Source organism: Stegodyphus dumicola, chromosome 2 (genome assembly GCF_044657685.1).
Source record: "Stegodyphus dumicola isolate Sdum_Otavi_A_Nest chromosome 2, ASM4465768v1".
NCBI lineage: Eukaryota > Metazoa > Arthropoda > Arachnida > Araneae > Eresidae > Stegodyphus > Stegodyphus dumicola.
Window position 1 is genome coordinate 190,762,642 of NC_140769.1, and position 26,509 is coordinate 190,789,150.

A 26,509-nucleotide genomic window follows, 5' to 3' on the forward strand; every position below is an offset into this window, starting at 1 on the left:
TGTCAGCACTATCCTTATCTTCAGGGCAGATGTTTTTATCTTATTCGGCTTATAATTTCTTACTAAATGCAGTATTTCATCTCGATGTACTCCGTCTTTGATATGATTTAAATCAAATTCCCTGTCATTATAAACATCACGAATATACTTCAAATAATAATTTATATTCTGGTTGCAATTTTCTAATTTTGACTATGCATAATGTATGCTTTACGAATGCGCGCGTTGAAAGAAATGCTTAATAAAGTAAAAAAAAAAAAAAAAAATATATATATATATATATATTAAGCCCCCCCCCTTTTTGGTAAATTTTGATACCCTGTAGATCGTAATTGCTCTTTATTTCATAAATTACGGTTTCATATTTTTAATTTTATAATTTCTGCATGCCATCTTACTAGATTTAAACTGATGATCTATAATCCAGAATCGCCGAAGTCCCGACGAGTCTGGATTAAAGACTTTTGACTGTAATATGAATATTGAGAATATATATGAAATGATATAAGATCAAGCCTGGCGCTGTAGCCAAATGTGGCAGAATTTTTAGAATTTATAGTAGGCACTGACATATGTATGGTACATTAATACATAAATGACGAAACTTTTGATAAATCAACAGTTTTCAATTTCTTTGCTTTCTTACAAATTTCTTATAAAAATCTTCATTGAATGTTATTACTACAAAAACACTATCACATTTTTTCTAGAAGTTGTAGGTCTATAAATCTTGCCTTTAGACCTTCTGAGGCGTAAGCATCCGAAAGAAAAATTATCCATCCCAATTTTGTAAGAACAAAAAGCCGGAAGATTGTAGGGAGGTATTTAGAAAAGAGAAATGTAAAGTGAATTTTCAAGAGAAAATTGATATACATTTAAATCTTCTGAAACAATTACATGGGGGAAACTCCTATCATGAAATAATATAAAAGAAGACAAATGAAATTATTTCTTATATAATTACTGAAGCATTTTTTTTATAAGAAATGTTTCGGAAATTGTGCTTTATATCAGTTATTATCTTGTTTATTTTACAGAATCAAAATATTCATAAGTCATCAAAATGCAAGGTAATGTCAGTTTAAATTATGGCAGGTAAAAATAAAAATATTTTATTTTAATGTTATTTCTTAAATTATAATTTTAATACATTATCATCATTTTTATGATATGTTATTTAGTATGTGTTAAAAGAATTTAAAGATGAAACAATATTACATTATAAGATGAAACATGACACAAATTATAAAAACATCCAAGGTCAAATGTTGAAAGATAACTTGAATGAATTGAAGAAAAGCTTAAAGCAACAACCAAATATATTTAAAGCTCAAAGTTTTTCATCAGATTTAGCAGTGAAAACTAGTTACAGCATTAGGAAAATTTTAACAAAAAAAAAAAAAAAAACTAAACCATTTGCTGATTGAGAAATGATCAAGGAATGATTAACTGCTGTTGTATAAATAGCTTTTCCTAATAAAAAATACATTCTTTCCAAAATTAATTTGTCACGATTTACAACTGCAAGAAGAATAGAAGACCTGTCCAGAAACATTAATGCAGCTTTAGGTGAAGGCAATGAAAAATTTGAATGGGGCTCCTTGGTACTCGAAGAAAGCTGTAGCATCAGTGATATTTCACAACTAGTGATATTTGTAAGAGAAATCGATTCCAGTTTTCATGTAACTGAAGAACTTTGTTCATTGATGCCAATGATAAGAACTGCAACAGATAAAGACTTGTACAATGAATTAAAATCACTGTTGGAGAACTTTTCAATTCCACTGGAAAAGTGTGTGTGTGATTATGGCAAAGCCTCGAGGGCTATCTGCCTAAGGGGAGGGATGCCTTCGTGGAGGTCTTTCTAAGGGAAACTGGCTCGTATACACGTTACACATGGGGAAAACCACGAAAACGCCCATGCAGCCAGCCAGTTCGCGGGATTCGAATCTCGGACCGAACTACCAGTGTTCAGCGACTTTACCGCTCGGCCGCTAGTGGGCCTCCACTGGAAAAGATTGTTGGTATATCAACTGTTGGAGGTAAGCATGAATGTAGGAATTGCAGAAATATTATTTAATGATATTAAAATCTTGACAGAGAAAAAAATATTTGTAATCATTGCATAATTCACCAACAGAATCTTTGCACACAAACTTTTAAATATACTAAATGCCACCCTGCCTGTAATAAAACAGTAATTTTTTTCAAGTTTTGAGCATTAAGCCATTGACAATAAAAAGAATTTTTTAATGATTTGGAAAGCGAATATAGTGATGCAATTTATAATACAGAAGTACACTGTTCAAGTAAGAGGTGCTACACTAAAAAAATTATATAATTTAAAAACTGACAAAATAAATATGCAATTTTTCATTTCTGATCGATTTAATTCAGCATCTCAATGATTTAAATATTTGACTTCAAAGAAAAAGCCACTTTTTATATAACATGTTGGGGTGTAATGAAGCAGGCGTCCACGTGGTGCACCCTAGGTAATACAAAATCTGCTACTGTGACTGCTGCTCTCCTTGAATCTTCTTTTGTCATGCATTCGAACTTTAATACCAAACGTCCTTCTAAGGTTTTGCAACGACTGAGAGTTCTCCAGTGGAACGCTGGTGATATTTCTCATGGGGAAAAAAAAAAAAAAAAAAATTGCTGACTATTCTAAACTTTTATGATATATATATTATTGTTGAGGCTAATTTGTCTCATGAATTACTGAAATTCCACACTTTGGTTGGTGTAGAGAATGGCCTGATTTCTGATTTTCATGAAGTTAGTGATTATCTCCTCATACAATGGAGCTGAAATAGTAAAACAGGATGTGTGGAAAACAAAAGAAACACTTAAACTCTTTCACATCAAAGTTGCCCAAAATGCCCTACCATTCGGATATCGATAGGTTGCCCGAACACCTGAATTACTTTCTACCAGGTACTTTTCCCCATCATGTTAGTGTATGGCTCATTGGTTTTGGGCGTTGTTATATGACATGTCAATCATTCTTTCGAAGCGACTAAAAGTAGTTCTATTATTTGGATGTGCCTTTCTTCTCCTTAGTTTAGTGTCAAGTGTTTAGATATTGATGCCTGCAATTACAATCTAGTCCTAAGGGAAAATGGCACACAGTGGTGAAAGAGCATGAAGATCCCAAGAAATAAGTTTTTGCTTTACTTAACTAAGTTATTGTTGGTGCTACAGCATTCTACTTGGCAAGGGAGAAGAAATCCATTCAACAAAAATACATACATACAGGCGATTTAGATGTTTGAGTGAAACAGATTTTGGCCTCTACCAATGCTTTACAGTTAAAAAAATTTTTGTTGTTACAGTCCATTCAGTAACACCAAACTTGACTTTAGCTTCCTGACTCTCTACAGTAAAGCAACTGTTTGTGGCAATACTAATGCCCATAGTCAACTCTGGAATTATAAAGACAAATTTTGCTAGATTGGTGATGGAAGATCTTTTGAATTCTGATAAATTGGAACTTCTGTATAATGATTCAGACATCCCAACTTATCTGCAATATAACGGCAGTGGAACCAATCCAGACTTGACTTTAGCTTCTGCACACAATTCCGATGTTGCTGAGAGAGAAGTAATTTAATATCCTGGATCTGGCCATAGCATGATTATTACTACTTTCAATTTTACCTCTAAGAAATCACTAAGGAATTCTGTTAAACACAGATGGAATTTTACTATAGCTAATGGGAATGCTTTTACTCTACATCTTTAATCTATTTTTGGATCTATTTCTAGTTTCTGTGAAGCAGGGAAGAGCATTGATTGCACCTTTTCTAGATTTAATAATATTGTTCTTGATATTGCACAAAAGTGGATACTGAGAGGTAAGCAATTTATCTATGAACCTTTCTGGAATAGTTGGAATTTCTGGAATAGGAAACCTTGCCATTCTTAAAGAAAAATCTTCTATGGCTTGTACTGCTGCTGAACATTACAAGCGACCTGAGGACATTCAATACTGGAAAAAGTGTGTTACTATCCTTCATAAAGAAATTCTTTCTGCTAAAAGAAACTGTTTCAATGATTTCATTTCTAAAATTGACCATAGGAAGACTGGAAAGAGTTTACAACCACGTGAACAAATTATGGATTAAGAAGACTGCATCTACTAGAGAGCCATTGAAAATTGGTAGTTGTGTTTTAACTGATCATAGAGATATTTCTAATGCTTTTAATTCTTTTTATTGTTCTAGACAATGCTTGAGGAGAGACCTCAAGATCCAACAGAAGTTTATTAGATGGGAACGCTGTCACTCTGCTTCTTCCCTAAATTGTGCACACGAGATTTGTTATCAAGACTTTAATACAGCAGAACTTTTAGAAGCTATTAGACATGTCAGGGGTAACAAGGGCCCTGGTCCAGATAATTTCCACCCTGATTTCCTGAGGCAGTTTGGCAGAAATGCACTCTCTGTATTAGTGGAGCTCTACAACTACAGTTGGAACACAGGTGTTCCATCGATTTGGAAAAAGGTGATCATCGTTCCTATACTTAAGAGTAATAAACCTCCGAATAATTTAAATAGCTATTGCCCCATTTCTTTAACTAATGTTTTATCCAAGGTCACGGAAAGAATAATCACATCTTGTCTGAATTGGTTTCTCAAGTCTAATAACCTTATATCTCCAACTCATGCCGGATTTAAAAAATGGATGTCCTCAAACCAACAAGTTATCTTGTTGAGTCAGTCCATAAAGGATGCTCTTGATCAGAGATGCTTTGTTTTGGCTGTGTTTGTGAACTTTGAGGCTGCTTTTGATAAAGTTTGGCAACTCAAATGTATTCAGAAGTTACAAAACCTCGGTGTGTGCCGTAATATGCTCTCTTGGATAAGGAGTTTTCTTTCACAACATTTCTGTGCCACTCATTTTTGTGATTCAGTGTCCAACTTTAAACAAAGTGTCTTACCACAGGGCACGGTGATCAGCCCTATTTTATTTAATATCTTTATTGGTGACCTATTGAGTATCTTAACTTCTGATGGATTGACTAATGCTGCCCTTTTTGCAGATGATCTTGCCATGCAACTAAAGGTGATAAATCCAAGTTAAATACTGTCCTGAATAAGTCTCTGGAGAGCTGGAGTTTGGAGAATAATATGACTACAAACTTGGGGAAGACTACTAGTCAGTATTTAACATTAAATAGACAGCCTTTCAATTCTCATCTTGTTTATAGAGGTTCTCCCTTGCAGCATAATGATGTTTCAACTTATCTGGGTTGCATCTTTGATAAAAAATTGAAATGAACTAAGTATGTTAAATATGTCACCTCAAAAGCCAGGAACAGACTCCCCATTCTTAAGAGACTAGCTGGTGCTAAAGGGGGCTGTGACAGAGTTACCCCTAATACTACTTATAAGACTAATGTCCAGCCGGTTTTAAATTATTGCAATGAAGTGCTGGTCTCTGCCTCGGATAGAGTCTTGGGTCTGCTTGATATTTTTCCAAAACTAGGTTTTACGCTTGATCACTGGAGGTGTTAAAACTACTCTCGTACTTGCTATGCATTTGCTTTGTGACTTACAGCCAATGATTAACCTGGTTGGGAAGAATGCACCTATCCTTTATAATAGACTTACTAGACTCCCAAATATTTCTGTTTGGCATGATTACGATTGTACCAATGTACATAATCTAAAGACTCAGAAGGGTTTAATTCAATGCGCCCAGGAGAATGCTCAATATAATGCCATTAATGAAAAGGCCTATAAATTGTTAACTCGTACAAATTGACTTGGAGTTTATGGTTCTTGATGTCATATTGAACTTGACTTTGAATGTGAGGAAAAATGACCTATGCACAACTGCTCTTCGAGCCATCGCTTTGGAAATCATTAATACTTGCTATCCTCCTGGTGAATGGCTTCATATTTACATTGATGGTTCCCTTTTGAATTTTGCCCAGGGTGCTGGTGCTGGCATCTTCTGTGATCTGTTTTCCTTTAACCTACATATTGGCTCTCAACACAACCCATTTTGATAGTGAAGTTCAGGCCATCCAGTTAGTCCTTCAATAGCTTTCTGCCCATCTCTCTCCTCTTGATAAGGCTGTAATTTTATCAGACTCAAGTTCTGCTCTTCAGGCCTTAGCAAGTAACCTAAGAAAACAAAGTGCTCATGTCCAGAGCTGCAAGGAGCTGTTGAGCAGAATTCAGACAAAGGTTGCTTTCTCATGGGTGCCACCACATTGTGGCCTATGGGGAAATGAGATGGTGGACCTTTTGGCAAAAAGAGGTATAGATATTTTCTAAAGGTCTTCCAAAGACCTATCTCTTCACTCTTCTAAACTTGAAATTAATATAATTTATAAAAAATCCTTTCATAATGCTTCTGTTAGTGCTACTAAAAATAAGTCATGAAGGGTGCTATTAAAAGCTGACTGTGTCTTGGACTCTCCTCGTGCTACTGCTGTGGCCGAGTTTACTCTATTGACTGGACATGACTGCCTTGGTGCTCATTTGTTTCGTTTTAATCTGACTGCCTCACCTTTATGTGCTTTGTGTGATTCTGGACAAATCATGGATGCTGCTCATCTAGATGTGTGCTCTTCACTTAATTTGAACTATATTGTAAAAAAGTATTGGAGAGCTCATTACCTAATGACCTGATGGTCAATAGCCAGGCATTTGATAAATTAATAAAGTATAACATGTCTGATAAAATCAAACCTTTTAAAAGCAAATTCAAAATCCAGAACAAATACATGTTGTCAAATAACAGGTAACATTTTTCGTACTTAAAAAAGGAATCTTCTTCAGGAACACAAAAATACACCCAGTAAATACAAAAGTTAATAATTTAATTTGAATCACGATTTAAAATATTTAGTTCAGAAAAAAATATTTTAGTTTTAATGCTTTTCTCCTCACCATTTAATATAAACACAGAAACAGTTCCATGGAGTTACAAAGGAGTTAAAAAAAAAAAAAAAAAAAAAAAGGGGGGGGGGGAGGCAACATCAATTTGTGAAATAAATTTCAGAATGCAGACATCTAAAAGTTTTATCAAAATTACATGATTAATGATTAGACATGCAATGCAAATTATGACACTTTTTGGAAGTACTTATGTTTGTGAGTAATAATTTTACACAATGAAAATAATTAAAAGTCTCAATCGATATGTGATATACAGTTAGTTGGAAAGTTGTGAGTTGCTGTTTTATCTGCATCTGCAAATATACACCAACAGATTACAAAGAAGCAAACTTCTCATTAAAATTTATTTAAGATTTTTCATAAATAATTATTTTTTGCTGTTTTTTTAATGGTATTTCTATAGATGTTTTACTTATGTTATTTTTATAAGATTGTTATTAAAAGATAATTTCTGTTTATCATCTAACACTGATATTTTAAAAAGTTTCTCATATTTGGCCCATACAAAGTTTTTATATTTATAGTTGCCCATTGTAAAAATAGATTGCTAAAAATTATTGCAAAAAAGTTTACCTTTTTACTTCCTTGTACGAAGTAAAAAGGAAGTATTGTAATTGCAAAAAGTTTCAGACAGCATATTTCAACGAAAATATCCATTTTGACCGCTATCGAATGCAATTTAACGATGGTTTTGCGTGATATCTGTACATAAGGACAGAATAAAATACTCTTTTCCTTCAAAAAAATTATAAAACTGCTTTAAAATGAATTCTGAAGAGAATTTTTTGTGGCATCTGTACGAACATATGTACGTATCTCGCATAACTCAAAAACGAGTAGCCTCAGAACATTGAAATTTTGTATATAGGACTGCCATAACATGTAGATGTGCACCTCGTATTTTGGTTGCAATCGGCCGCACAAAAGGTATATAAATATATTTATATATATATCCACTATGTTACCCAGATCAGTGATCTCAGTTTCTTTAATCTTATATGTTTGTAAATTGTACATTTTTTGCTTTAAAAATGATTGAATTATGTTGCTCTTATCTTCCGGTTAAGGTTTTTATGCCGTTAGTAAATCTCTATGCAATATTTTTAGAATTATCAACAATTTTAAAGCTGTTTAAGTGCCGCTAAGCCTAATACTTCTTTTGATGGTGGCCATTGATGTTTACATTTGAAACAGGAGACTAGTGGATTTGTTGCCAATCTAGAGAAACTTAGCTTCGCAACAACAAAGATAACGCATTCATTTATTATTGCCATTTAAATCATGCTTAATCCTTTCTGGAATTTTTATAATTTTTAATATAAATATTTTGAGTTTTTATGTATTTTTGCCTTCTCGCAAAGTGAGAACTGAATTAATTAAATGAGAAATACTCAATCGTCTGTGAAAAACTGTTTCTTTTTGTTTTGTTTGCTTAATTTCTTTATACATCATTCTAGCTTTATTATAGTATTTGAATAGAACATGTGGCAACGATTAGATAATTCTATTCTTTAAATGATATAAATTTTGTGCATTATGAGTTATAATATGAACGAAATATATAAGTTAACTGTTATATAATTATTGGATTATATAACAGTTAACTTAGTTTCCATTATATAATTATTATATAAGTTAACTGTTATATAATTATTAATACTGTTAAGTGAATCTAGCGCCAGAGTGTCGCTATGGTAAACAAATACTAGAGTGAATTTTAAAGAATGCATTTATTCTATTGTGGTTTATGCGCTGTCGGCGAAGTACATTTAATTCAATCCAATAAGTTTAAATGAAATGCAAGAAAAAATGCTTATAATTTAATATTCTGTACAAGGAAGTCATGTGGTGTACACATCAGATTTTCTAAATTTTAGAATTTGTCCTAGATCTCAGAATTGATTGGGAACTACAATTTTGGCCTAATTAAATTTGTCAGTTTGGCATCATCATTCTTATTTGAGTAAAAGGCGAAAAACTTTCGCATTTATCAATTATTGTTGTTCATTGAACGGGAGTTCCTTTGTTCAACTAATTTCTGATCAATAGCGATAATTATTATTTGTTTTTCTTTTTTAAAATTTTTTAATTTCTTTTTCAAAGTTTGAAGTTTTGTTATTCATGATTTAAATTCAAATTCCTTTAAAAAAATTTTGGAATTTAACTCCTTACTTATGGGTTCCCTCATTTTGATACATTCTACTACATTTATATTATTAGATAATATAATCAATATTTTTTTAGTAAATAAATTATTAATACAGTCAAAAGTCGTTAATCCGGACTCGTTGGGACTTCGGCGATTCCGGATTATCGATTTTTCCGGATTATAGATCATCAGTTTAAATCTGGTAAAATGGCATGCAGAAATTATAAAATTAAAAATATGAAACCATAATTTACGAAATAAAGAACAATTATGGGAACAGCTTTAGTATAGCCCACCTTCAAAGTTTGGCGAATTTGGTTTGGCGGCAAAGCACATGAAATACATTGTTTTGAAAAATGGTTGCCATCCAGATTTTCAACGAAACTCTGTGTTTCAAAGAATGGCAGCCATCTTGATTTCATTAGAAATTGTGGATAATAGAAATAAGTTTACGACTATTATACACAATTTTAAGAGAAAGAAATATTAAGAAATGATTAATAAAAATGATTAAGGTTAAAAGGATGTAATTTTAAAAACAATATCGGAAACCTTTAGCTATTTCACCTTTAATAAATAATTTGGTGTGACGTCACAATGTATTCTCCATACTACGAGTAATTTGTATTTTCTCTTTAAAAAAAATAATGAATTGTTTATTATTGTAAATTAACATCAAATTCTTTAAATTTACATTTCTGAGCTTAGGCGTAACTGAAAATAAGTATAATAAATTGTTTATATTTAAAATTATCATGATACAGTAAGCGAGTTATTACAACGATAAAGAATGTTGCAGTCTCTCATACTTGTATTTCATACAGCTTCCATATTTTCAAAGATTTTTAAGCTTTAGCATTTATACAAATAAAAAAAGTTTTTTTAAAATTAATACTCTGGAATATATCAATTTTATCATATTTAAAAATTAACGTTTTGCTACGTAACATTATAATCCCTTATATACCAGTAAGTAGACAATTTTCATTATTTTCTAAAAATTTTAAACTTCACATTAATGAAAAACAGGTTCTTAAACTTCTAAATCACATTATATTCTCTGTAGGCAGGCATACTAGAATTCTACACATAAATAAATAAAAAATTTAATTTCTCGCAATGAAAGAAAATATTATAAGAAAATAAATACTACAAATTAGGAACACTAAGCAATGCTTCACATACACACACACATACAGTGCTTTACAAAAGGAAACTGTAGTAAAATAAATTAAAAAAAACATGTAAAAATTTTTTGTGGGTGTGTTTCATACTTAAATTTAGTAACAATTATTACGTAAGATACATTACCTCAAAATATTAAAATATTAATTTAATAAAAATACAATTGTTCAGAACGGAGCAAAAAATGGCTCACATAAGTGATGGGACACCATTAGAGATACTATTATGTACTACAATAAAAATATTTTTGGGCTTTTTATTTTTACTCAAAGTAATATAATAGTGAAAATATATATATATATTTTTTTTCCAATACATTACACAGTACGAAGGTTGGGAAGTTCTGCCCTCTCTCCGCAAAATGTCTAATATTGAAGCAGCAGACTTTTTTTTGTCACTGTCCAATCTGGATTGAATAGGACTAAAAGTTTTTTGCGGTCTACCCAACCCAAGCGAAGATCGATTCTATTGCGGAAATTTAACGCAGTCTGTTGAAAATTAGAATCAGAAACACCCCAGATTAGTAAGTCCGATCTTTTCCTTTATTTAGTTCTTTATGCTCCGAATACCGGCAGCTGTTGATTCCGATTGCGTAATATCACATGTGGAAGAATTACGCCACACGTACAACGTCTCACAAAAGTGATGGGACACTTGTGCTTTACAAAAGGAAACTGTAGTAAAATAAATTAAGAAAACATGTAAAAATTTTTTGTGGGTGTGTTTCATACTTAAATTTAGTAACAATTATTACATAACATACATTTTCTCAAAATATTAAAATATTAATTTAATAAAAATATAATTGTTTAGAACGGAGCAAAAAATGGCTCACATAAGTGATGGGACACTTACTTTTCCACCAAATATTAACCAAAAATTTTACTTTATAAAAGGTTTTAATATTTTGTTGGATTTCCTTTTACTTTTAAAACATGATTTAATCTTCTTGGGATGGATTCGACTAATTTTTTTACGATTTCTGGAGTGATTTTACCCCATTCTTCTTGAAGCACCGATTTTAATTGTTGTTTTGAAGAAATGGTGTGTTTGCGAAATTCTTCCCTGGGTTTTCTCCACACCAAGATTCTACCGTCAGAATCAAATATATTAAATTTACTCTCATCAGCAAATATAACTTCATTCCAGTAATCAGAATTCTTATTTATGTTGGATTTTGCGAAAGCCAGTCTGAGGTTTCTATTCTTTTCACTCACGAAGAATTTTTTCCTGGCTGCTCTACCGTGATATCCAGCAGATCGAATTACTCTTCCAATAGTCTCAGGATTAACAATTACTCCATATAACAGCTTGTAAATCAGGCAGCAACTTTGGGAGCACTCATTCTTGGATTTTTTTTAATATTTCGAACGATAATTCGCTTTAGTCCATTGGATAGCTTTGATGGTCCGCCAGGTCTTCTTTTATCCTGAATCATATGATTCTTTTTATATCGTTTAATGATATTAAAAACTGTTGAATGACTCAGGTTAACGGTTTCAGCAGTTTCTCTAATAGAATTTCCACGTTCAATATGCAAATAAATAACTAATTTTCGAATTTCAGGCAAAGTTTCTTTTCGTTTAGCATTCATGGCTGCACAGAGATAAAAAACACAAGAATTCCAAAACAAACTGGAGAGAAATACTGCAGACGATTGCGATAAATTATTGCCAATTGCTGAGTAAAATTAAAAACCCCCAAAAATATTTTTATTGCTTACTTCAGACGATTTTTGTTGCATAGTACGTAGTAGTATCTAATGGTGTCCCATCACTTATGTGAACCATTTTTTGCTCCGTTCTAAATTTTTATTAAATTAATATTTTGAGAAAATGTATGTGATGTAATAATTGTTACTAAATTTAAGTATGAAACATACAAACAAAAATTTTTACATTTTTTTAAAATTTATTTTATTACAGTTTCCTTTGTAAAGCACAAGTGTCCCATCACTTTTGTGAGACACTGTATTATCAAAGAACTCATATTATCAAGTGCGATTATGATTGCAAACACTACATATTATAATAATGAGGTAAAAGTTACTTATAGGGTCAAAGTTTACAGTTTTGCTACTGTTGAGTATATCATCGGGCTATCGATACATATAGTAAGTCGGAAAGCATTATAAACATATCAAAACCAAAAAATTAAAAATACAATTTAAATGAAAAATAATGTCTTAAATATAATTCACAATTAAAACAACAATACAAATTTAAAATACACAAACGATATGTTAAACATTGCATATAAAATACGTTACATTACAGCTCATCATCACACATTATCTCGTTTTCCTTTGTACACAACGATCCGTATTCGCCCGAAAAACATCAAAGCTCGGTGTCCATGTACACATCCATCTATTTCCACCTTAAAAATATCACAGAATTGCGCAACCTCGGCATTGCGCACTACATTGGCTCTGCCCATGTACACATCGATCTATTTTCACTTAAAAAAACATCCTATAATTGCACAAACTAGGCACCGCACACAATCTCGGCATTGCGCACTACATTGGTTTTGCCCATGTACACATCGATCTATTTTCACTTAAAAAACATCCTAGAATTGCACAAACTAGGCACCGCGCACTACACTGGCTTTGCCCATGTACACATCGATCTATTTTTAATTTAAAAAAAACATCCTAGAATTGCACAAACTAGGCACCGCGCACAACCTCGGCATTGCGCACTACATTGCCTTTGCCCATGTACACATCGATCTATTTTCACTTAAAAACATCTTAGAATTGCGCAAAATAGGCACCGCGCACTACATTGGCTGTGCCTATGTACACATCGATCTATTTTCACTTAAAAAAACATCCTAGAATTGCACAAACTAGGCACCGCGCACAACCTCGGCATTGCGCACTACATTGGCTCTTGTTGGAAAATATAGCTTATTTTTAAACCTTTTACTGCATCATCTCTCCTCCTTGAAATGTTTATTTAGTTTAGTCCTTATTTTTAATATAATATAATAAGTTACTTCTACTTCTTTTTCTTGCTGCCACTGTTTGCATTGAGAACTGACTGTTTCAACCTAATTGAGATGCAAAAACGAAACAATGTTACGTCGTCTGAGGGGCCGATTCGTGCCGATGGCTGGTTGGTTGCCGTGGGATGGCGTCATTCCTGCTTCTGCTATGGGTATCTCGCGTCGCTCTGGCTCAACCCTTCTAGTTCCTGGTTTCCCGGCAAGTGAGTGAGCGGTTTCCAGCCCCTTCAAAAGGATGCATGCAATCCGGTGAAAAAATGCCTTGATTCCGGTTTGCGAGATGATGGTTCCAGATTAAAGTTCTTCGGTTCCAGTGGCTATCCTGTGAGTGACTGCCGTGGGCGGCATCCATGTTTCTTCAATGAAGGCGGAATTAAAAATAAGTGAACGGCGACGACTCCTTGTGCAAACGGAGTTAGGCCGGTTTTAAGTGTTTTCACATTTAAATTTTCAGGTGTTTTTCTTGACCATTGATTATGATGGACTTGTTGAGTGGGTGGCCAGCTTTGTTTTTGGGCCGCATGGTCGCTGTTTGGGACATTTTTTGTTTGTATAGAATGCCAGTGTTTTGAAGACCAGGTAAAAATATTTGATGAATGATGATTATATTATATTTTTCCTAAGACTATGATATTGACATTTATTGTGTTTTTATTCTTTATTATATTGTTAATAAATTGGTTAAGTTCAAAAATCTTTTATTGCCTTCAATGTCTGCACAACATATCTCAGGGAGCTTTCATTGCTACTACTGCTAAATGTTTAATTTCTTTAAACTTTGCTTTAGCATCATTCTGGTTATGGGCCACCAGCTCCTGAGTTATTTTTAGTGCAGACTTTTGAAGTTTAAAGTTAATTTAGGACTTAAGAGATTGGGAGGCGGTTTTTGTTAAAATTCAAATATGGCTACTGTTAGTGTCATGCATAATATTGCTAAACTTGAGGCATGTAATTACTTTACATGCTCCAAAGATATGAAGTTTGTCTTGAATGAAAAAAATGCATGGCTTTTGGTTAAGGGTATTGAAAAATGTCCTGATTTAGATGATGTTATGGGTATTACAAAAGAAATTATTGCCGACTATCAAAATAGAAGTCGATTGGCATTATTGTTAATTTATATGAATGTAAGCCCTGAATATAGAAATTTGATATGTGAAATTGATGACCCGGTAGTGGCATGGAATACGCTTGCCAAATATTTCCAGCCAGATTATCGGTCAAGACATATGTCCCTGTTTTCAGAGTTCTTAAATTGCAAAATTAAGCCAAATGAAAGTATTAGTTTCTTTTCTTCTAGATTAAAACGCATAACTGAACAGTTAGCTGATATTAATTAGGCTGTAAGAGACGTATATATATGTTTCCAGTTTCTTAGGTTCCTTCCAGATAAATTTGATCAAGTAGTTCAGAATATTTTGAGGTGGCCAGATGAAAAGTTCAATTTTAAAAATGTTGAACTTGAAATTCTAGCAGAGGAAACGTGTCTTAATTTAAGAGAGATAGATAGGGAAAACTCCAATAAGACTATATTTTAAGTGTTTTCACATTTAAATTTTCAGGTGTTTTTCTTGACCATTGATTATGGACTTGTTGAGTGGGTGGCCAGCTTTGTTTTTGGGCCGCATGGTCGCTGTTTGGGACATTTTTTGTTTGTATAAAATGCCAGTGTTTTGAAGACCAGGTAAAAATATTTGATGAATGATGATTATATTATATTTTTCCTAAGACTATGATATTGACATTTATTGTGTTTTTATTCTTTATTATATTGTTAATAAATTGGTTAAGTTCAAAAATCTTTTATTGTCTTCAATGTCTGCACAACATATCTCAGGGAGCTTTCATTGCTACTACTGCTAAATGTTTAATTTCTTTAAACTTTAAACTTTGCTTTAGCATCATTCTGGTTATGGGCCACCAGCTCCTGAGTTATTTTTAGTGCAGACTTTTGAAGTTTAAAGTTAATTTAGTTTAATTCAAAGTACTCACTGTGAACCCAAATTTAAGCAGATTAAAGGGCTCAAGTGTTATAACAGGTCATATTCAAAAATACTGTAGAATGAGAGGTAATGTTTCCAGATCACCCTCACCTGCTTCTTCTGTTTCCTCAGCTGTATCTAGTAGTAATAAAACATCTTCTAAGTGTAAGAATAAACCCAAGTTGAGTAAAAGTAATAATAATTCCCATGTACACATTTTATAGCTCAAGCTAATGTTAACAATTTGGAAGAAACTGATGAAAGTTGGATTTTTGATACGGCTGCATCTCATCATTTTTGTAAAAATCAAGAATTGTTTGATACTTTTTCTCCTGTGAAAAATGAGAATATGCTAGTAGCTATTGATGGGGTAACTTTTCCAATTCATGGGAAGGGTACTGTTAAAATGAAATTTGGGGATACAGTTATTTTGCTTAAAGATGTGTTATATTCACCTGAACTGAGACGAAATTTAATATCTGGACCTAGGGTGGATATCAATGGAGCAAGATTTTATGGTAAAAATGGGCAAATTAAAGTTACTGATGATGAGAATTCAACTTTGTACAAGGCTAAGTTGATAGGAAGTAACTATCATGTGTTCCCGAAAATAATCAAAAAGGGGGGCAAATCTGTAAAATTTGAGGCACCCACAGTTCAGCATAAGAATAGTGAATTATGGAATGGTCGGTTTGGTCATACAAATTATGGTGCTATTGTCAGGACTAGTAAGAGACATTCAGTTCGAGGTCTTCCTGTGTTAAAGCACTCACCTAATTTGTTTTGTGAACATTGCCAAATCAATAAGCTAAGACGAATCTCCTATAGACCTTTAGAAGGTATTCAAGTAAAGAGACCACTTGAAAGGGTTTTTTCTGATGTATGGGGATCTATTAACATTCCAGGTAGGAATGGTGACGTTATTTCGTTTCCTTTATTGACGAATATTCTCGTTATGTGGTAGTGTACCCCATTGTGGAGAAAAGTCAGGTGTTTGAAGTATTTGAAAGGCATATAGCACGTGCGGAAAGATCTTTGAACCTTAGATTGAAATACTTTAGGACTGACAATGGGCGAGAATATGATAATGATCAATTCAGGTCATATTGTAATAAAAAAGGTGTAAAGCACGAATTTACAGATGTATACACTCCAGAACAGAATGGAGTTTGTGAGAGATTTAATCAGACAGCTCTCAATAATGTACGTGCAATCTTACATGATAGTGGAATGAGTTCTGAATTTTGGTCAGATGCAGTAATGTATTTTGCACATTCATTTAATAGAATTTGTCATAAAGGCCAAGATAGAACCCCATTCGAATTATACACTAAGCGGAAATCATCAGTACCTCATCTTAAGGCATTTGGAACGATTGCCTATGTGGGAATTCCAAAGGCTAAAAGAAATTCTAAGCTTGATCCAAAGGCAACGAAGGGCCGATTGATTGGGTACAGCGTACAAACAAAAGGGTACAAGATTTGGTTGGAAAATGAGCAAAAGGTAGTAGAAACCATAAATGCTACTTTTAAAGAGTCGATTGGAATGCAGAAAAGTGGCAGTGGAGCTGCACTGGGCACCCTTCCTGATTTGGAATCTGAAGAAAGGGTAGAGTTCCAATCTACTGACACTCCAGTTGGCTATTTTCCTGAAATAGAGGAAAGAACCGATACCAATGTACCTTCTTCTACAATTGGCATTGACACTCAATCTACATTGAGACAAGTAACTTGGCTTCGTAAACCTGTTCCAAGGCCAGACGGCACTCGTACGGATGTGTATTATTTTGAGAGGGGGTCTAATCAAAGACTACGATCACCAAATGATGTAGAAAGGTATTGCACTGAACATAATATTCAGTATGATCCTGACTTGTTTGATTTCAAGGGAAGCAATACTTATAGTGGTGAAATCGACGCAACTGTACTCCTTCAACGTCGTATACCCGAGATAGCTGACTAGATGTTTCAATTCCAAACACTTATAACCAGGCAATGAAATCTGCAGAAAAGCTTAAATGGATAGAGGCAATGGAAGAGGAAATGGCCAACATGCGAAAGCATAAGGTATGGCATCTTGTTCCACTTCCTAAAGACAAGACTCCACTATGTTGCAGGTGGATTTTCAACATTAAACGTGACGAATTTGGAAACATTGTTCGTTTTAAAGCTCGTTTAGTGGCTCAGGGTTATCGGCAAATTAAATACGATACCTATGATGAAACCTACTCTCCTGTAGTCAACTTTTCAGTAATAAGGCTCTTTTTCTCCCTTTTAGTTGCACACCTTGGATGGGCAAATATACAATGTGACGTGAAAAGTGCCTATCTCTACGCTCCTTTATCAGAGGAAATTTACATGTCCCTACCTAAGGGTTTTGTGGAGCGAAATAAAGAAACTTTTGTGTGTCGCTTAGATAGAGCCTTGGATGGTTTGCATCAGAGTGGCCGATTATGGTACTACGAGTTGGATAGAACACTATGTAACCTAGGGTTCATCAAGTTTGAGTGGTGTAATTGTGTCTATCGTTTTAAAGATTTTGTCATTCTGTTGGTTTATGTTGATGATATAGTTGTGTTTGGGAAAAGTAAAGTTCAGGCCAAAAGGATATTTAAAGTCCTGAGTTCACATTTTGATTTGAAAATTTTAGGTAAAACAAGAAAGTTTGAATATGAGAAAAATAGTGTTTTAATTCATCAGCAATTATATACAGAAGACATAGTTGATTGATTTAAGTCTTTTAAAATACAAATTACTTCCCTTCCAATAGTTAAAGGTGTGAAATATTCAAAGTCTCAAAGTCCCAGTACACAAGAAGAAACGACTGAAATGATGAATTATCCTTATAGAAATGTTTTGGGATGTCTCTCGTTTCTTTGCAATCATACTCGTCCGGATATAGCTTATGCTGTTAATATATTTTCTCAGTTCCAAAGCAATCCTGGTAAGTTTCACTGCGAAAGGATTACTTAAACTGTTAGGGTACGTTTCCAATACCAGACAGTACAAACTTAAACTGGTATGCAAGGAACTGAAGCTCAATATATATTCAGATTCGGATTTTGCTTCAAGCAGGGATGATATGGTGTCTATTGGTGGACAAATAGCTTTGTTGGGAGAATCACCTGTATCTTGGCGTACATTTAAAGAAAGGGGAGTGAGTTTATCTACTATGGAGGCTGAATTTGTCTCCATGACTGAATCAGCAAAAGAATTAGTTTGGTTTAAAAACATTTTGGATGAATGCATTCAGTTTAAAATTGCAAGTAACTATGTTTCGAGGCCAATATTGTTTGCTGATAATATGGCTGCTATATGTTTTACAAAATCACCCATTGAAAACTCAAGGACAAAACATATAGATGTGAAACTATTTTTCATTTGTAATCTATTGAACAGGGAATTTTTGATTTAAAATATGTCCCAAGTAAAGATAATCTGGCTGATCCCATGACAAAACCGCTGACTAAGCATAACCTGGTAAGATTTTGTGGAACAATTTTCCTATGAAATTTGTTTTTGTGTGTATTTAAATTAAGAGTTTTGTTTATTTGAAACTAATATGTTATAAGTCATATTATGATGGATATTAGGTAAATGTAAAATTGTATAGTGTAGAATGTTGTATGAGTGACCAGGGCCCTGGGTAAAAGTATTGAGCGTGTGATCATATATATGACTTTGTATTGTTCTGTAACATGTTGGACTTTCTTGCTACGGTAAAATTTTTGAATAATGGGATAAGATTTTCCCAAAGAAAAATTTTCTTAAAAATTTCTGAATGAAATTGTGATATTTATTTATTCTTGTTTTGAATTTTGTAAAGATACTGGCATTCGGTTTTTATTTCAGGTCGGAGATGATGATGTGGGGGGCATTTGTTGGAAAATATAGCTTATTTTTAAACCTTTTACTGCATCATCTCTCCTCCTTGAAATGTTTATTTAGTTTAGTCCTTATTTTTAATATAATATAATAAGTTACTTCTACTTCTTTTTCTTGCTGCCACTGTTTGCATTGAGAACGGACTGTTTCAACCTAATTGAGATGCAAAAACGAAACAATGTTACGTCGTCTGAGGGGCCGATTCGTGCCGATGGCTGGTTGGTTGCCGTGGGATGGCGTCATTCCTGCTTCTGCTATGGGTATCTCGCGTCGCTCTGGCTCAACCCTTCTAGTTCCTGGTTTCCCGGCAAGTGAGTGAGCGGTTTCCAGCCCCTTCAAAAGGATGCATGCAATCCGGTGAAAAAATGCCTTGATTCCGGTTTGCGAGATGATGGTTCCAGATTAAAGTTCTTCGGTTCCAGTGGCTATCCTGTGAGTGACTGCCGTGGGCGGCATCCATGTTTCTTCAATGAAGGCGGAATTAAAAATAAGTGAACGGCGACGACTCCTTGTGCAAACGGAGTTAGGCCGGTTTTAAGTGTTTTCACATTTAAATTTTCAGGTGTTTTTCTTGACCATTGATTATGATGGACTTGTTGAGTGGGTGGCCAGCTTTGTTTTTGGGCCGCATGGTTGCTGTTTGGGACATTTTTTGTTTGTATAGAATGCCAGTGTTTTGAAGACCAGGTAAAAATATTTGATGAATGATGATTATATTATATTTTTCCTAAGACTATGATATTGACATTTATTTTTGTGTTTTTATTCTTTATTATATTGTTAATAAATTGGTTAAGTTCAAAAATCTTTTATTGTCTTCAATGTCTGCACAACATATCTCAGGGAGCTTTCATTGCTACTACTGCTAAATGTTTAATTTCTTTAAACTTTGCTTTAGCATCAGCTCTGCCCATGTACACATCGATCTATTTTCACTTAAAAAACATCCTAGAACTGCACAAACTAGGCACCGTGCACAACCTCGGCATTGCGCACTACATTGGTTCTGCCCATGTACACATCGATCTATTCCCACTTAAAAAAACATTCTAGAATTGCAGAAATTAGGCATCGCGCATTACATTGGCTCTGCCCATGTATATGGCAATCTCTTTTTACTTAAAAATCAGAAATTGAATAAACTCTGCATTGCTCATATACTAAGAAATCTGCTTTCACTTAAAAGAAATCGGAGAATTGCAGAAATTCGCGCATAAGCAACTCCATTGATTAGCGTAAAAAAAAAAAAAAAAAAAGAAAGAAAGAAAAAAAAAAATTCTAGAGAAATTGAGTTTACTACAGGCGAATCAAGATCCTAGCCTAATTGATTTCTCAGCCGTACATTTCTTGCAAATACTACCATTCGATGACTTTTTCTGACTAACTAACCAGCATGGTATCTTACATTTTTCACAGAAAATGTTATCCTTCAATAATCGACAATCCATCAAAAATCCTCTAAAAAGTTCATACTATTGTTAATTCATACATAAAATATCTGTTCTCAAAATTTTACGCTTGTTTGAAAACTCCCACCTTAAATTTTTCTTTATAATCTCCTGATATTTAATTGCAACATCACTAACAGCAGTTTTAGAGCAAGCAATAACTAAACGCAAAAGTATCACCTCAAGTAGCCAAAAATATATATAAAAAATAGTATTCACTGTATCTGAGCGTTAAACAATCGCCAATAACAGTGTTACGAATGGTGTATTTAGATATTAATTTTAGTAGAATTCTAATTTAAAATGTTGTATTTCCTCCTGCAACGCAGCGTGAGACAAATTTTAAGATAAATCTATACTGGAAAAGTAAGAATACAGGGCACGTGCATTAAACTTTGAGTAAACGGATATGTCGGTAATTTGTATTGAAATTGAATAAATGTAACTGACTACTAAATTAGCTGTAACCGTAATTCCATCCTCTTGTTTACATTGCGTTTGGCGAATAGTATGGGTTACCAGATCATATCATTTATCGCCGCTCTTGGCGATATTTTTTTTATTTAAAATTCCGGGTGGGCTATACTAAAGCTGTGTCCAATTATGATCTAAAAAGTATCAAAATTTACAAAAAAAAGCTTAATATTTATTTGTTTACTTTATTAAACATTTCTTTCAATGTAAGTTGTTTCAGTTGCTTCGTTTTTTATGTGATAATACATTCTCTTTAATTCTATAAACAGACATAATTTCTTGTTCAGTTATAAAGTTCCGCTGTTCAAGTCCTATAATTGCTATGTCCCGACTAATTTGTCAATAGAAATTTTTTCGTTTTCAATAACCTCTGTCACTTTCTTCGCTATCGGAAGTGAATTATAATGACGAGGCATTTGATTTAAATCATATCAAAGACGGAGTACATCGAGATGAAATACTACATTGAGTAAGCAATTATAAGCCAAATAAAATAAAAACATCTGCCCTTAAGATAAGGATAGTGCTGACAGATCAACTTCCAATTCATTGCATGCTGCGGTGGCGTTAAAGATAAACAAAGTTTAGATAAACAAATGTTAAAGTTTAGATAAACAAAGAATATGCCTTTATCCATTTTTTGCAGCAGTTCCACTTTTTGTTTAATGGACTCCGAAAGATACTTTCGCTTTGTATATCCTTTACATATTAGTAAATATATATCGGAAATTCTATTTGACATAATCGAAAGCTCAAGCTTACTTTTATAAAATTGCTAACAGTCTGCAAAAAATAATAATCTGGATCCAATTCAAAGATTAAGGAACAACGCAATCTGCAACATTAACTGAAATAGATAATTAGATAATTCTAGCTTAGCTTATCCTGTCCATTATACATTAAACGCGCATTCGTAAACGTATTTTGCGCACGCACATGCGCAGAAAGTTTGTAGCTTTGAGGTCCGGATTATGGGTGTCCGAATTAACGACTTTTGACTGTATCTTACTTTGCAGCTACTGCGCAAGTATTAGAACCTGTTTTCGAATTCAATGAATTTTAGATCATTCAATATTTGATATGTTAAATAGGAGCTATTAGCGCTATTTATCTTTTTTAATGCATTACCCCCTATATTATCTTTGCTTCTTATTTTTAAGTTTAAAAGTTTTTCTGCAAAAACTTTACTGTACTGAAGGTTAGCAGCCTCCTTACTTTTAACTCTTGCTCGTATCTCTCAAACTGAATTCATTAAATGTCATTTCACTAGATGACAAACATGCAAATTTAATGCCAATCCTACTACAGACAACACCAAACAACAGTTTCTATGAAAAACATTTAACTGTATTTACATGACTAACTGCAGCACTTGAAATATTAAATTATAGGACAATCTTAACTTTCGAATCAATAACCATAGAGCTCACATTAAGAAATTCAATGCACAGAAAAAAAAACTACCACTAAAATAAGTACCCCTTCCCAGATTAATACAGCAGAATTAGAGCACTTTAAACACTTCAACTCTATTCAACTTCTGATATTAGACATAATACTCAATCACAAAGAACAAACTTTTTAGGAATCACTCTTTATTCTAAAACAAGATTCACTTTGTCCTTATGGTCTTAACACTTATATTCATAGTCACAAAGATAATTCTAATAAATCCATTTTCAGCCAATTTAAACTTTACAGCAACAAAACGCAAAGAGGCAAAAGAGGAAGCAAGATAAATAATACGAGATTTTTACCAACTTTGGATACAATTACATTGAAAAAACAATTAAAATGCTTTTTTTGATTCTGAAAACTTCCCCAAGCAACTCCTCATCTGGTTACACTCTTTTACTAATAAATTTATTTTAAAAGTAAAAAATTCATTATCGAAAACTACGACGAAATACAAATTGTAAAAGACATGGTTCATTTTTGTAAATTCAGACTTTCTAAATGTCTAGCTCTACGCAAAATTTATTTTAAAGTCAATTTTCTGCATCTGCAGTTTGACAATATTCGATTCTCTAGAATCTTCAACAAATGTAAAATTTATTTTCCAGCTGTAGACACCATACTAATAGTTGCATTTAAATATCAAAAGATGTCAAGCAGCTTCCTTACTAACCACCATGAAATAGATGAGTCAGCAGAATGTACTTTGAAACTGCAAATTACCAATTTACAGTACTTACATAGATACTCATCACCAGCACACAATTGCTGGCAACCTGGATATCATACAAAATGATCAACTAAAAACACTAATGAGTTATGGAGCAAAATATTGACCAGTGAGACACAAAAACAAAAATTACTGTTACGAGACTTTCGAAAACAGCATCAATGAATTTATAGTGAAAGCAAGCTATCAACTGAATTTACCTATAGATACCTTTTTAAAATGGAAAGATGAAATACTTCTACCTCACTTAATCACCTCAAGTTTCAAAGTACATTAAATTGGTCACAACTACCATCTGATATGTAAAAAAAAAAAAAAAAAAAAAAACTTTTTTTCTATTGCCAAAATAGATAAAGCAAATAATACCTTTAGCATTCTATGAAAACAATTTTATGCAGCAATTATTAATACAGAACTTTTCAACACAACTACTTATTAGCAAACAATAGAGAAACTTCTATAATTAACAGAATTAAAACTTTTCATAAAAAACTAAATGTCTCTTTAAATCCAAAATACAGCATATTTACTAACCTATATGTGCTTCCCAAATTCCATAAAACACCATTAAAATTCAGGTTCATAGCAAATGGAACTAATAACTACAAAAAAAATGTAGACTATTATTTTGCAATTCAGCTTAAAAAATTTGTAAAATTATTTTCAATGTTGTAACACTAATCATAACTACTGCTGGATCATCCATAATAACACTCCTGTCATTAATCAATTGACATACAAAACATTAACTACTATGACTTTGAAAACCTATATACCTCACTTCCTTTAGAAGAAATCTATACTAGCCTTCTAGATTTGTTAAACTCTTCTCTGTTATGCTCACAATTATGAACTTTAGTAAATGGAAAACCTACCTAAAATGCACCATTATTCATAACTACATTAAATTTCAAAATCAACTTTTTAAGCAAGTCAGAGGACTTCCAATGGGAGCAGATTCTAGTTCTTCCATCTGTATTCTCTTTTTATTTATCAAAGAATTTACATCAGCAAGAATTAAATTACTACAAGCGCACTTACAGATCTATAGATGATCTTATTACATTTAATAATTTTAATAAGACTGAATACTAAGAGATTTATCCAGAATGCCTTACATTTAATAAAACTAATCATTTGCAAAATAACATCAATAATCTTGATCTTCAAATACTTAACTACAAAAAAATTTTACTGTTTGACAAGACACGAAACTTCAATTTCAATACTAACAAATTAATAAATTGGACTTCCAACATCTCCAAAAAAGTTATTAGTAATACTATCTTAAATCAAATACAACATATTAAAAATATTTGCATACACACGATAGATCTATAAAGCGAAATTATGCTCCTTATTAAAATTCTCAAAAATAACCTAATACCTAATCAATTTTTTAACCATTGTCTTAAAAGGGCAGGCATTAAATACTCACTCTAAATCATTTAACTGATAGGGATATGATCATTTGTTCCTAAACCTGAGAAGGCGGTATAAGTTGGATGACTATCAGGTGGAGGATTTGTACATAGTGTAATTACAAAATTGTATATAATGTAAGAAATCATTGTTTTCAGAGTTTTCTTATGCTGTTACTATAAAATTGAGCCTATTTCATACTCTATAGTCTGTCAAATAGCTCATTGACAGTGAAAATTACTTTTTTCTTTCTTCTTTCCTCCCTTGTTCCGACACAACAATTAGCCAGAAATTAATTATTTTCCGTTAACTAGTTAGTATATTCAAAATTTTAACAGACGTTTCCACTCCCATAAAAACTCCGCAACAACCCCCCCTCAAACATTCTTAGTCCCTCCCACGTACAAAAAATAGCTTCTCAAAGGTTCACCGCCTGCAATAATTAAATCGGACACACACCCCTTCTGAGTAAGACACAGAAGAGAACACTTTGCTGACAACCCACTAGAAAGAACGCAAGTTAATTAATGCATTTTCTGGCTTTTTTATATTTCATGTACATTTCACATTTTACATTTAATTATTTCTTATTATATATATTTCAATTTTTCAACTTCTATTTAATTTGTTTTTACAAAGATATCATAGTTATCTTTCTTATGTTTCTCATGTTTATTTCTATTACTTTGAGTTCTATTTCATAATTCCAGTTAAGATTACTACTGTTTATTATAAAAAATAGTCTTATATTAACATGCATAAAAGCGAAGATGTCTGGGGACATTTACTCAAGTATCTTTTAAATTTTACTACATAAATTGGCTTTTCACTCAAAATTTCCAAAGAATCTTGTATTAGCGAAAATGCTTCATTCAGAATGAGTTCTTTGATACTTTACTTTAGCTATAAATCCCATCACTTCATGGAACTACAATTTTGGCTTAACTCAATTTGCCAGTTTGGCATCATCATTCTTACTTGAGTAAAGGATGAAACACCTTCGCATTTGTTAATTATTGTCGTTCATTGAACGGGAGTTGGTTTGCTCCCCTTGAAAAGACAACTAGTTTCCAATCAATAGCGATAATTACTTGTTTTTTTTAATTCTTTTTCAGTTTGAAATTTTGTTATTCATGATTTAAATTCAAGTCCCCTTAAAAAGGTTTTCATGATTTACATTCAAGTTCCTTTAAAAAACAATTTTCGGATTTTAACTTCCTACTTATGGGTTCCCTCATTTTGATATATTCTACTAAATTTATATCAGGAGATAATATAATCAATATTGCTTTAGTAAATAAGTTTTGATATTTTTAATCATATAAAATATTCTATTTTCAATCATATGCCAATTTGAAAATAAAATGCTTACATACCTGATTTATAACTATACCAGAATGACTTTTGCATTGATAATAGCCAATAGGCTCATTCTTATCTTCATCTTGATTCAAAGAATCAAGGCATAAGCCTGTTATAGGATTTTTTAACTGTAAAATACCAGATTATGAAACAGACATACAAACAAAAAAATAAATACAATGATCAGTCAAAACTTTATGATCCCTTTCCTAATATGTATTGCTTTATCTTTGGTATGCAAAACACTGCAACCTGTCACGGGATGGTTTTTTAAAGTCCTTCGTAAGAGTAATATAGAGAATAATACCAGATTTCTATGGAGAGCTTTAGCAGTGGATTACAAAATGAGCCTAAAGACCTTTATAAAACATATCAAAAATTAGCCAGGAACATATCCAAAATAGCCAGGATGTTAACTAAAATTCACCAATGTAATTTCAGTCTTAAGACAAGAGGCTTATGACATAAAAGAGTGTAACTAGTAAG

At 32.7% G+C, this 26,509-nt stretch overlaps 1 protein-coding gene across 3 annotated transcripts in view; it reads right to left on the reverse strand.

Moving 5' to 3' along the window:
• The window catches only part of LOC118184403 (polypeptide N-acetylgalactosaminyltransferase 1-like), a 92,724-nt gene that overhangs the window by 23,226 nt on the left and 42,989 nt on the right, over positions 1-26,509 (reverse strand). Inside the window, exons 8-9 of one of the 3 annotated variants that reach the window (XM_085811576.1) lie at positions 26,038-26,151; positions 23,774-23,841 (exon numbers count right to left, since the gene is read on the reverse strand). The exons of 1 other annotated variant lie outside the window; for it this stretch is intronic. In XM_085811576.1, coding sequence (XP_085667702.1) covers positions 23,774-23,841; positions 26,038-26,151 — 182 coding nt within the window. The remainder of the gene's footprint in view (positions 1-23,773; positions 23,842-26,037; positions 26,152-26,509) is intronic. One more of the 3 variants, XM_035354068.2, reaches the window with a different exon arrangement.